General features: G+C 33.5%; 1 protein-coding gene across 2 annotated transcripts in view; it reads left to right on the forward strand.

Moving 5' to 3' along the window:
* The window catches only part of LOC118199377 (MAM and LDL-receptor class A domain-containing protein 1-like), a 344,431-nt gene that overhangs the window by 168,061 nt on the left and 162,251 nt on the right, over positions 1–14,119 (forward strand). For both annotated transcript variants that reach the window (XM_085826944.1, XM_085826943.1), the window contains exons 35-38: positions 3,431–3,555; positions 5,432–5,516; positions 7,567–7,698; positions 11,376–11,522. In XM_085826944.1, coding sequence (XP_085683070.1) covers positions 3,431–3,555; positions 5,432–5,516; positions 7,567–7,698; positions 11,376–11,522 — 489 coding nt within the window. The remainder of the gene's footprint in view (positions 1–3,430; positions 3,556–5,431; positions 5,517–7,566; positions 7,699–11,375; positions 11,523–14,119) is intronic.

Below are 14,119 nucleotides of genomic sequence, written 5' to 3' on the forward strand. Positions count from 1 at the left end.
GCATAATTGTTTTGAGAAAATTTTTTCAACCTTACCAATAAATCTCACTTAGAAATAGAAAGATAGAAATCACCAAAAGCATTCATTTTACAAACGAAGAATACCACTTTTCAGAATTATGTTTCTCATTTATATTAATTGCAAAGTCAACCTTATTCGAACTAAATATCGTTAAGATTAGTAGTTACATTTAAAAATATAAGTTTGAAAAAAAAAAAAAAAAAGAAGAAGAAGGAAACCCGTAGCATAACTGTTTTGAGAAAACTTTTTCAACCTTACCAATAAATCTCACTTAGAAATAGAAAGATAGAAATCACCAAAAGCATTCATTTTAGAAACGAAGACTAGCACTTTTCAGAATTATGTTTCTCATTTATATTAATTGCAAAGTCAACCTTATTCGAACTAAATATCGTTAAGATTAGTAGTTACATTTAAAAATATAAGTTTGAAAAAAAAAAGAAGGAAACCCGTAGCATAACTGTTTTGAGAAACCTTTTTCAACCTTACCAATAAATCTCACTTAGAAATAGAAAGATAGAAATCACCAAAAGCATTCATTTTAGAAACAAAGACTGCGACATTTCAGAATTATGTTTCTCATTTATATTAATTGCAAAGTCAACCTTATTCGAACTAAATATCGTTAAGATTAGTAGTTACATTTAAAAATATAAGTTTGAAAAAAAAAGAAGGAAACTCGTAACATAACTGTTTTGAGAAACCTTTTTCAACCTTACCAATAAATCTCACTTAGAAATAGAAAGATAGAAATCACCAAAAGCATTCATTTTAGAAACGAAGACTACCACTTTTCAGAATTATGTTTCTCATTTATATTAATTGCAAAGTCAACCTTATTCGTACTAAATATCGTTAAGATTAGTAGTTACATTTAAAAATATAAGTTTGAAAAAAAAAAAAAAAAAAAAAAAAAAAAGAAGGAAACCCGTAGCATAGCTGTTTTGAGAAAATTTTTTCAACCTTACCAATAAATCTCACTTAGAAATAGAAAGATAGAAATCACCAAAAGCATTCATTTTAGAAACGAAGAATACCACTTTTCAGAATTATGTTTCTCATTTATATTAATTGCAAAGTCAACCTTATTCGAACTAAATATCGTTAAGATTAGTAGTTACATTTAAAAATATAAGTTTGAAAAAAAAAAAAAAAAGAAGAAGAAGGAAACCCGTAGCATAACTGTTTTGAGAAAACTTTTTCAACCTTACCAATAAATCTCACTTAGAAATAGAAAGATAGAAATCACCAAAAGCATTCATTTTAGAAACGAAGACTAGCACTTTTCAGAATTATGTTTCTCATTTATATTAATTGCAAAGTCAACCTTATTCGAACTAAATATCGTTAAGATTAGTAGTTACATTTAAAAATATAAGTTTGAAAAAAAAAAAGAAGGAAACCCGTAGCATAACTGTTTTGAGAAACCTTTTTCAACCTTACCAATAAATCTCACTTAGAAATAGAAAGATAGAAATCACCAAAAGCATTCATTTTAGAAACAAAGACTACGACATTCCAGAATTATGTTTCTCATTTATATTAATTGCAAAGTCAACCTTATTCGAACTAAATATCGTTAAGATTAGTAGTTACATTAAAAAATATAAGTTTGAAAAAAAAAAAAAAAAAAAAAAAAAAAAAAAGAAGGAAACCCGTAGCATAACTGTTTTGAGAAAACTTTTTCAACCTTACCAATAAATCTCACTTAGAAATAGAAAAATAGAAATCACCAAAAGCATTCATTTTAGAAACGAAGACTACCACTTTTCAGAATTATGTTTCTCATTTATATTAATTGCAAAGTCAACCTTATTCGAACTGAATATCGTTAAGATTAGTAGTTACATTTAAAAATATAAGTTTGAAAAAAAAAAGAAGGAAACCCGTAGCATAACTGTTTTGAGAAACATTTTTCAACCTTACCAATAAATCTCACTTAGAAATAGAAAGATAGAAATCACCAAAAGCATTCATTTTAGAAACAAAGACTACCACTTTTCAGAATTATGTTTCTCATTTATATTAATTGCAAAGTCAACCTTATTCGAACTGAATAACGTTAAGATTAGTAGTTACATTTAAAAATATAAGTTTGAAAAAAAAAAAAGAAAAAAAAAAAAGAAAAAAAGAAGGAAACCCGTAGCATAACTGTTTTGAGAAACCTTTTTCAACCTTACCAATAAATCTCACTTAGAAATAGAAAGATAGAAATCACCAAAAGCATTCATTTTAGAAACGAAGACTACCACTTTTCAGAATTATGTTTCTCATTTATATTAATTGCAAAGTCAACCTTATTCGAACTGAATATCGTTAACATTAGTAGTTACATTTAAAAATATAAGTTTGAAAAAAAAAGAAGGAAACCCGTAGCATAACTGTTTTGAGAAACTTTTTTGAACCTTACCCAATAAATCTCACTTAGAAATAGAAAGATAGAAATTACCAAAATAGAAAGCTTCTTCGAAAGTTATTTCATGATTTAGTGCCCTCTGACAAACTGCTTTTTACTAACATACTAAAATTATGATCTGAGGTTTACATATCGCCTTTCGCATATCATAATAAACTCGAAAATACCAAGGAAAACGACATTCGGCTCTTCAGTGAGAGATAGCTAAACAGAGTAATATATTTTGGTTCATTATAGCCAAATTTTCTAAATTTTAGCCTGTTGACCATAACGTATGGCTGAGACTATGTAATTGTAATGCCGGGATCTTTATCTGGCTCTACGCAGTGTAGTAATGTAATGATAAAATAGAAGGAAACTGCTGTAAAGTATCACTTTTTTATAACAGACAAAACTGTTATTTCGGATCTATTTCTATGTAAAATTATTGATTTTTTTAAGAAATAAACATTTACAATATGCATGAAAATTGATACTTTGGATTATCCGTATTTTTCAGTTATCCGTATTTTTCAATTATCCGTGACAAGTTTGTAAATTCACTGGGATTTTTCTGGAAACCGACCGAAGATACGAAAAATATGCTACCGCCTTCGCTGGGAATCGAGCCACGGACCTCTGGAATACCGGCCCAGCGTGCTACCGTTACCCACGAAGGCACGCTAGGGAAGTGGGAGAAATACCTTATGAGCTTCCCCGGCATTAGCCCGGATAATAGACGTACACTGTAAAGCTATATCACAGGCAATCTAAAGTTAAAAAAAAAAATTAGCAACATTAATCATTTTAAAAAGCCCGTTTCACTGAAGTCATGAAAACTGTGTCACGGCAATAAAATAGTGCGTATAATTATAAAGTGGTTGATTAAATAAAGTTTCAGCAATGTTAATCGCTGAACTGTATTAATTGCTGTTAATTAAATAGCTGTCCTAAAATTTATTTACCAACCTATGTTTTTATTACAAAACTTAATTATATTTTGTTTCCCTACAGTGACACCATCTATCACCCTCAACCGTAATAATAAGAGTATTGAGATATGGGTTCCTGAGAGAGACAGTAACGAAGTTTGGACCAGAGGAGAAGTTAAACTTGGCCGGATCCCGAGAGCATTCAAAGTGAGAAGAAATTTTTAAATCGTGATGTGATTTCTACTATTTACGTTAAGATTTCGTTTACCACCCAAGCAAGACAAGTGACTGTGACTGCACGGGTTCGAATCTCGGAGAAGGCATGGATGTTTATAAATGTATACTGTCTGTGCGGCAAGGGGCACTCTAAATATGCGGCGAGGGGAAAGGTCTCTCGAGAGGCTGGTGGCAGGACAGAGCAAAGTCACCTGTATGGTGCTCAAGGCTCTTGTCAATGACAGGCACAGTCTTGAACTCCTTGTCACAATGATATTTGTGGGCTTGTTTTGATGTTGCTTTAGACAAATGAGATGAGTCACAACAACAATAAGATTTCTTTCACTAGGAAAAAATTCAGTCACTCACAGCTTAGGAACATGTTTTCATTATTTTCTTCCCTGCCATTGACCACTCTATTTAACATTCGTGGTCAAAGTGACCTTTCGCATGAGAATAGCAGATTTGTTGTAAAAGCAAGCTGCGACTATTATTACCGCTAGTAATTGTAAAATGTCGAAAACTGTATTGCTTTACGTTTTCATAGATTAAAAAGTAATATTCTACCATGTTTCTCCAACCTCGTATTCTCAACTTTAGACTACACAGCCAAGCAAATCAATCAGGGAAACACTTTATTTAAAACTGTTAAGAAAGAATATTAAATATTGTTACGGAATGCCCAGCGGGGCATTCACAACTATGCGACTGAGCGGTGAGATAGCCGCAAGTTAGGGTTGTCAGAAAGTGGCAGGGAAAGGCAAGGTTGCCAGATTTGGTTCGAAATCGCCCTTTTTGCGATATTTGGCGCCTAAATTGATGATATATCATGGACTGAGAGAAAGCATTCTAGAATGCGTTCTTAGCGGTTTTCTGGAGAATATTCTCGAAGATAGATTAAAGCAGGGGTTTCCAACCTATGCCCGGGTACTATGGCGCCCGCCGATCGTTAAATGTGTGCCTACCGCTGTGCGGTCACAATAAAAATGATTTAGTTTTCAATAAAATTCTATGTAAAAGTTTTCCCCTTTTTAATGAAATAGAAATTACGTCCAACACAGATACCAACACAAAGCGAAATGCGACCGATCCTTTTTTTTAACGTGTACGTATTATTAACTCTATCCAACTAATAAATTCACCTTGAAAACGTAAATGGTGCCCACCATACAACAAATATTCTAGAATGTGCTCTTAGGAGCAAAAAGGTTGGGAACCCCTAGGTTAAGTCTGTATATACCTTGCTTGTACGGGGAGAAAGTAGTGTCTTGGTTTCAGAGGTTAGCTTGAGAGCGATCGACCGAGTCGGGGGCTGTACTTGAGTGCTTCGCACTGAAGCTGTCTTCACCGTTATAGCCTGAAGGCTGTGTAAACTTAGTCTTTGTAACTCTCCTGTGTAATAGTGCTCGCTTTTAATAGTCCTGTGTAATAGTGTCCTGTGTAATAGGCGAATAAATTGTGCTTTGATTTTTCATTAAGTGTTATCACCTATAAGGTATTTATTTTTGTACCGTCCGCTAAGTCGGGAAATACTACGTGACCTGTTATTTTATGTAAACAATTTTTATGCCTTTTACATCAATCACATACGTATTTGTTACCCTTATCGCTTGTCGATTCAGTGTACCATTGTTCGACAGCCTCCGAAAGATCTTCGAATGAATAACGTAAAAAAAAATAAGAGCATCGCATATGTATCTTTCATGTTTCTGCATAAAGAAAAGGGGGCGCGTTATATGGCGAATATGCCTAAAAATTAAAACTTTAGATGCGCGCTATACACTGGAATATACGGTACTATTGTGAAAAATAAGACTATAATAAGTTGAATAATTATCCAGGAGCTAACGAATTTTTTTATTTTCAGATCGCCTTCTTGGTAATGCGAGAGAGGTATGAAGAAGGTCACTTTGCGGTAGATGATATAGCTATGAGAGGGTGTGAGACATTAAGTGAGTTATTTTCTAAATTCAACAAAAGAAATAAATGATAGTTAGGATTTTTATTCCTTGCTTTTTGGTTAATGGGAAATAACTTTCAACAGAGATAAAATATAGCCTCATTAATCAATCTGAAATCTTGTAGAATGTTATTTAAAGAAAATTTAACTTAAAAAAAAAGTCAAGTTAGTGTGATTTGAGAAAATTATATAATATACTTGGTGTTTATCGCGAGACTAGCAATTTTAGCATGGCATAAATTTCCTCCATCATTTTCGCAAATTTTAAAGCATTCTTTGAATTTAAAAGCATTCTTTGACGCAAATTTTAAAGCATTCTTTGACGTATCGAATTTCCCGCCACTATTGTATAAATCCACGAATGTTTCATTTTTTAAAACATTCTTTTGAATTTATTTTATAACTGTTAGATATTTTTATGAATATGAAATATGTAGTAGATTTTTTATGAATATTTTTATGATAGATGAAACCATTTTGCAGACATCAACTTTTTATGACAGGCAAAGTATCTTTCACGTGAAAAATGTAAGAAGACAATGACTGAAAGCCATGCTTTTGAATAATGTTCACGTTATTTGTGAAGCGCACTTTAAATCTATTCTTCAAAATTTGCCAAAACGAATTTGAAAAATGCTAACAATTTAGTAGTTGCTGTAAAGCTTACTTTTAAGAGCTTACCTCTCTCTCTTAAATTACCTACCATTTTGAATCCTTATTTCAAGTTATCTCCTAATCTGTTCCGCACAAGTAATGGTGTTAAACTATCTAGCTTCACACCATTACTTGTGCGGAACAGATTAGAAGAATAGATTTGACATAATGTTTATTCAATTCTAAGCACTTAGAAGATTACAGCAATAGATTTAACACCATGTTTGTTCAACTCTCAGCATATAGAAGATTGAAACAATAGATTTAATGCCATGTCTGTTCAATTGTAAGCGCTTAGAAGAATAGAACAATATATTTGACACCATGTTTGTTCCATTGTAATTAATTAGAAGATTGGAACAATAGATTTGACACCATATTTGCTCACTGTAAGCACCAGAAGATTGCAAGAATAGATTAGACACCATATTTATTCAACTGTAAGCATTCAGAAGATTGCAGCAATAGATTTGACGCTATGTTTGTTCAAATGTAATCACTTAGAAAATTAAAACAATAGATTTGACACCATGCTTTCTCAACTGTAAGCACTAGAAGAGTGCAAGAATAGATTTGACACCATGCGTATTCAATTGTAAGCACTCAGAAGATTGGAACAACAGCTTTGACACCATGTTTGTTCAACTGTAAGCACATAGAAAATTAGAAAAGATTTGACAGCACGTCTCTTCAGCTATAAGCACCTAGAAGTCAAAGCTGAATTTTGCGAAAACGAAAACGGCAATAGTAATTGTTATATTCTTGGTTAAATTCTTCGATATTGCCAAGACAAAAATTTAAACGAAATTTTGAAACAGATTGAAGTATTTTGAAGCAGATTTCTCAGTACATTTGTAGTCTAATTTTACAAAGTTCAATATTGAGTCATAGTTTGAGTAGTAGAAATGAAATATGGAAGAAAATTGGTAATTCAGAAAAAGGTCCTATTTTGTGTCAGAATACCTGTGTTAGACCATTGCTGTGTATAAATCTAATACACAGCATTGGTATTAGATTATCCTAAATCTTGCTTTCGGGACATCGCCAATTAAATTTCCTCAATCGGCCCAGTAGAACGGGAGATATAGAACTGTCTCTGTTTTCCTACAGAGTTATGCATCAAAAGTTAATTGACGTAATCTTTTGATACTGCGTTAATATAAAATTTGGTTTGCTCCTTTAGAAAAACAGTCTTCTCAATGTCATATCTTATATATTTACGTCTCTATAGGAAAAAACATAGTAATAATAATTAAGTGTTTGATACGATATAAGTTTTTTGGATACATTGTGATGTATTTTTATGTTTAAATGTTTGGAAGGTTATATATACTAGCCGTGCCGTGAGTTTCAGCATTTAAGACTATCTAAATTTCGTTTTTCTGTAGCTACTGGAGTTCCGGGTATGTGTTCTTCCAACCAGTTCAATTGCAAGAATTCTCGTTGCATTCCTATGGACAATATCTGCGATTACACCGACGACTGTGGCAATTTTGAAGATGAGAGACAGGAAACATGCGGTGAGCAAAATAAATATATTTCAAATTGCTATATTAAATTCAGATATTGTGGGAAATATTCCTAACATTGAAGCAAAATGTATTTTTATTAGCAAGGAGTTTTTTCTAATTTTATGTTCAAAATAGCTTTAGAAGTTTTTTTCTCATTCAAATTAATTTCTTTCTTCAAATATAAGATTCATTATTTTTTTTTTTTTGTGTGTGTGTGTGTTAGGGTCATTATAAACAAATGCTTTAGATACGATGATCTTTTGGAATTAATTTTTCAGAAGAAACAAATTATATATATATATGCTTTACATATAAAGGTTTTTGTTCAAAAAGAAATTATTTTTTAAAACATTGTCCAATCTGAGGAAAATTGTACAGGGCCAGTAAATTGTGTCTGTAACTTAAAAGTGAAAAACCTATTTTAAGATATATATATATATATATAACTTTGATTATGAAAGAAAAAAATGTAGGAAGTTTTGCAAACAAAAAATTAAAGAATGATAAAAAATACAAACAAATAAAATATGAATCACCCTTTGTTTAATATTTCAAACAGAACTTTTTAAGTGGTTAGAATTTAAATATACTTTACTTTAAATATATACATATATATAGACTTTCGTGGTTAATAAATCGAAATCGGTTATTAAAAATGCGTTTAATTCTTAAATGCGTTTTGTATCTTTCGTTTAGTTTCCTAGATACAAAAGACACGCTTGTATCTGAATACTACTGCAGATAAAAATCTGCAGTAGTATTCAGATACAAGCGTGCTTCACGCAATCCGTGGTATTATAGAATCAAAGAAATGCGGTATTAGATATGACTTTCATGAAACAAAATGTAATTTTATAAATGGACTTTATTTGTATTAAATGCATTCATGTTAATAAAAAATATTACCACTACATGCATTGAAAAATACCATTTGTAAGAATGTACTCTTATAAGGGTTTATTTAGTTTTATTAACAAGTTATTTTTATGTTAATTTACTTTCCTTTCTAGCTTCCCATTTTCCAGCCAGAATGTAAATTTATAGTTCGCGTGTATTCAAATGAGGTAGAAAGGAGATAGTATTTAAATGCAGATTTTAGAGAGTACAATCAAAGTGCAAATCACTTGCCAAAGGCGATGTTTGTTGATAGATTTTCTTGAGACATAACATACTAAAATTTCGGGCGCCAGTGTGGAGTCTTGTGTTCTTTGGTAGCATAGACAAGAAATCGAAGACCGAAGTGACCTATCACTATGTCTTGTATAGTAAGTACCACATAAACTGAAAAAGAATGTAAAAGACTCTTTTATTTAACTCAAATAAAAGTTAACAAAATTACTACTCATAACTACTCATAATTACAGAACAGCCAGCATTTATGGCTTAAATCAAAAGTAAGGAATTTGGCTTAACTAAGTAAATGTAAGTTAAATTAAGTAAACCGAAAGGCTACACAGACACAAACTGCACAAGTTGGCTCCGACCAAAAGCCAGTGTAACAAGCCTATTGACGAAAATAGTGCAACGCCTCAGAATACTGCTCTCAGGAAAATTAGTTATCAAACGTGGCCTTCAGCAGGTGGAACAAGCTCTGATTCTACCCTCTAAAACATTCCTTTCGATACTACCTCATTTGAATACATGCAAAATACAAATTTACATTCTGGCAGGAAAATGAGAAGCGAGAAAGACAGTAATAAGACGACATAATTTATAAGAATAAATAATTTTCCAAAACATATTTTGTTGCAAATGAATTATTGTAAATAAAGGGTGTCTCGAAATTACCGCAAGAGTAGTTTTGTTTGAAAGCACAAGTTTATAATTTAATGCTGTAAATAGTTTGTTGACTCTTAAAGTGGATAAGTATAGGGTTATGTAAAGAAAAATAGCATAGTGGGTAAATGGCCCTGATAACTTATCTGGCACATGCGCATTGTTTTGTTGAAATTCTCCATGACCGTGTAAGGATTATGTTAATTTTTCTAACAGTTAAATTTCCTTTCCTATTGCTTCTTAATTTCAACTTACAACTTCCGGCCAGAACGTATTTATAGAATCAAGTTTTAATGCAAATTTTAGGAGTAGTATTTAACCGCGAAGTTCTACTGTCTTAGTAAGAGAGAACCAGTGATTCTGGCTAGCACGCGTCCGCCTTTTTAGGCTACTCTCTCTTAAGCTATTATGGCGCTCGGCCGTACTTTAGGCCCTTGATAGCTTCGCGGTTAATTAGTGATAAGGGGTCAACTCTGTTAGAAGTTTGATAGCTTCGGCTATATCTTTTTAGTTAAGATTAGTTAAGCTTAGTTCTTAGTCTCTTAAGTTCAAGCCCCAGTGTCGGCCTTATTGTACAACTCCAAGAGGGAGTTCTGTTACACCTTATTGGAATAAAAAAGGGTTACTATCACTCTTCTATATCACGAACTCAAGCGATCATTCGCTTGCCAGTTCTTAAGATTCTTCAAATTCAACTGTAATTTAAAAGTACACAGTACGTAATCTTAGAACAGTTTAGCATAAATGTGGCTGAATTTCGTTAATACAGCGCTCAGTTTCCTCCTTCAGGCGTGTTTGTCTTTGTGCTTGTTGACATATATCTTAGACTTCAAAACACCCGAAAGAAAAACGTCCAACGGCATTATGATGTAGGAAGCAAATCCTGATTACCAGAAAAGGAAATTCTGCGAACAAGAAATGACTCATGCAGTAATTGAAGTGTTACTCAGGCTGTATGGCATGTGGCACATTCTTATTGAAATCACATGTCGTCCACATCCATACCTTGCATATAAAGAGCTAAAAATTGGATTATCATTATTGCAATAGCGAGCACCGTTAACTGTTAGTGACTGACCAGCCGCATTTTCGGAGAAAAATGGTTCTATGATGCTTCCAGTTCAAAATCTGCACCAAACAGTGAGAGGTTGTGCATGCATTTGTTTTTCAACAATCACTCATGGATTTTTCTGCATCCCAAATGCGACAATTTTGTCCATTAACCAAGCCATCAAGATGAAAATGAGCCTCATCATTGAATATGATTTTGTCCGTCAGCTTTGTTTATTTGAATCAGCATCCACTTGTTGTTTCCATAATCCATTCAGCGAACTCTCTTTACTGTGTGTGGTCAATGGGCTTTAGTTCTTCCGTCAGTTAAACTCTGTAAGCATAAAGATATAAATCTTTCTGGAGAATAGGTTGTAGAAAGTTTCACGAAATAACCAATTCAGTACGGTGCCGAATTGGTATCCCAAAACTCTCAGCAACACACTCATGATTTGCTTAGATGTTTTGTGTCGAACGACTTGTTGAAGGACGGCCAGAGTGTTAAAGATCACTAAGTGAATTACTCCCTAAACTATTTTATTTAATTTCTTCATAATTGATGAAGTTCGATCACTATTCCGACTCTATTTTGTATAACATAGCAAACTGTTGCTGGCAGACTTTCATTATTTTTAAAATGCTTTGCTCACCAATGCAAACGCGATATTCTTTCGTGTAGCGCTCATTTTTAATAACTCAGAACTGTCAGATGTAAAATTATATTTTTTTCTTGTTGCCCACACTTTATTGCACAAATGACGCAGAATTCAAATTTTGTATGAATATGAGGGTTACGTTTAGCAGTACATTTTATGTAAAAGATAAGAAATTCATTACATTTTTTACTTGACCTCCAACAGCGAATGCAATTTCTCGATGCAGTTTTGACCAATCCTTTTGCAACTGGATTACGGACAGCTCAACTGAAGCCGCCTGGCAGCTGAGAAGCCCTTTCCCTTCTCTTGACCAAGGCCCAACGAGAGACCATACGACAGGATCCGGAAGTGGTATGTATCTTAAACTCTATAATTTGTGTAAGACTAAATTTCCTTTTAATGTTTGTATATTACATAAGAGAATCGGGTGTGATTATGGTCCGCAACGGAATCCATTATGGCGACCATTACGGGCTAAAAGCAGTCCTGATGGATATTTGATCTTTGAAATATTGATGAAATTTAATTTTGTACTTATATACGTAACGAAGAAGTTTCGTCTAATATCAGTTAACCGCGTGAAGGTTTGAAAACACAGTTGTAGCCAAAGAAATAAAAAACTTTGGCAGCGAACAAGATATTTTCAATAAAGTGTAATGCTGTGGGTGCTTCTTTGTCAGTATTGTGTAAAGCATTATTAAAAATTAAATTAATTCCTGTTTAATTGGCGTTCATCTGTTAACTTTGGCTATCAGGTTCAATATTCCTTCTAACCTTCTTCGGGAACATACAAGGACCTGACTAGGAACAGAGAGCTTACTAAAGCTATGTTCACTAATTTGTAGTAAGTAGACAGGATACAGACGAAGGGTATACAAAAACCTTTTATTTTTCTCTATATACAATGACTTCCGTACTTCGGAATACAATGACCCGCCACTCGGGGTCTAACGTAAAAGTATAAAAATAAAACTAAACTCTAATTTAACTCTAGAATAATACACGTGGAAGATTGGCCTTATAATAACAGGAAGCGTATGTAGCACAGAGACTGTGAACACTACAATACGTTTAATTTATCAAGAGGATTAAAACCTCTGGCCTGGAAGGCAAACAGCAACTGCGTAACTTCTAAGGTAAGCGGCCTGCGTTGACTCACTGCTTCCTCTCTCTCGCTTGGCAAAAAGGCCACACTTAAATACTTGGCGTTCGCCAGACAAACTTTGCATAAAAACCTTCACGCTTATAATTCTGGCCGGAAGTAGAAAATAAGAAGTGATAGTAAAGATTTAAAATAAAATAAACGTTAGTAAAACTTAAGATCCTTACATACTTCCCGCCAGAGTTAATTAGTTTGAAACTGAGGTCTAAAACGACCTTGTTGAAAACTTTTAGCTCTAGAATCTAACGCGAGGCCAATCTTTTACAAACATAACTTCGCTAGAAACTAGAAATTTAAAAGAAAGAAATTTGTTACAATAGCAGCTCCCAGGATATACAACAATCTTTTTTTCATCTGTACTGCATCTAAACAGGAGCTTTTATTCAATTCTGGTTCCTTCTAGAGATCTGGAAGGAAAACTAGTTTAATGAAATGTTACACAATGACATGGCAAGTAACATATACAATTATACTGCTCTAACATTCTTATTTCATTCATGACTATTTTAATTATCTCTCCCCGTGCTCTCTGACATGTGTTGTAAAAGAACACCAAACACGAATGTGTTTCTGTCTACGTGTGCCACACTTCCTCCTACAATCAAAACACTAACGTGTTAAAATTCAACATAACGAGACCTCTTAACACACCCTAATTTCAACTCTAAACCCTCAGGTACTATTCTAAAAGTGGCTAACTCTAAAGTGTAGCGTCAGAGAGCCTAACTACATCATTCAACCTTTAACACATATTCGCCATGATTTAGTCTTTACAGTCACACGAATAACAAATTTTTAACATTACTTTCACTTTTACCATATCACGGTATTTCTTAACATTTAAAATAACAGTTCACATTGTATATAAGAACATATCAACATGCTGTTAATTTTACACATTTGAAAACATACATTAGTAGTACATTGTTAACTTCTATTCTTTTCAAAGCAAGTGCCAATTCTTTCTACATTGAAATATTACATTTCAAAAAAAGTCTTTCAGACTAAAACTTCTCTCTTGCTAGAATGTTTTAAATAAAATTTATACAATAACTTTTTACAATATTTAAGTCTTTACACAACGCTATTATACATCAACTTTAGTTTTACGCACGAGTAATTGAAAAACATAATAAGAAAATCGGTCACAACTCATTTCTCGCCCTTTTGGGGATAAAGGAAGACCTCGCATGAGGTAAAACTTTTTGAAATCTGCCACTTGCAGTAAGAATGAAAGATTAACTTAAGTTTGCAAAGTAACATAAAATTTTACTTATCTTTGTAATATTCGGACATCCTTTTCTGGGCCTAGTCTTTAAAGGTACTGCAGATAGTAGCTTGATTTATCCTCCTTCTTGTACGGGCTCGCCCTTCAGTGCTTTCCTCTGGAAGCTTCCGTTTTTCACCAGTTCGGCCACCCTTGAACACCTTCCTTTTCTCCTCTGCTTGTGGTCTTGGCCGTTTGAAGGCAGCTGGTCTTGGCGGAACCGGGAAACTTCTGTCGTGATCCTGCTTGGACCTCGTTGTTGGCCGTTCAAATTGTCCTTGTACTTTTTCCTCCGCCGCTGATGGCCCTTCCGCAGTTCGGCGACTTTTGCTGCGGAGAGTTCTGTCGGATGAGTAGATCTTCCGTTTTAAAGCCGGGTTATAGTTGCCGTCATTTCTCCTGGTCCTCTTCACATACGTCGTCCTTCTCCCTTCTTCATTCTGGGGGTGTTCGTGAACTCTGTTTTCTGGACGGTGGAACGGCTTCTTTTTCTTGTTACCTTCAATTTTTCCGCGGGGC

This window comes from Stegodyphus dumicola, chromosome 11 (genome assembly GCF_044657685.1).
Source record: "Stegodyphus dumicola isolate Sdum_Otavi_A_Nest chromosome 11, ASM4465768v1".
Lineage (NCBI taxonomy): Eukaryota > Metazoa > Arthropoda > Arachnida > Araneae > Eresidae > Stegodyphus > Stegodyphus dumicola.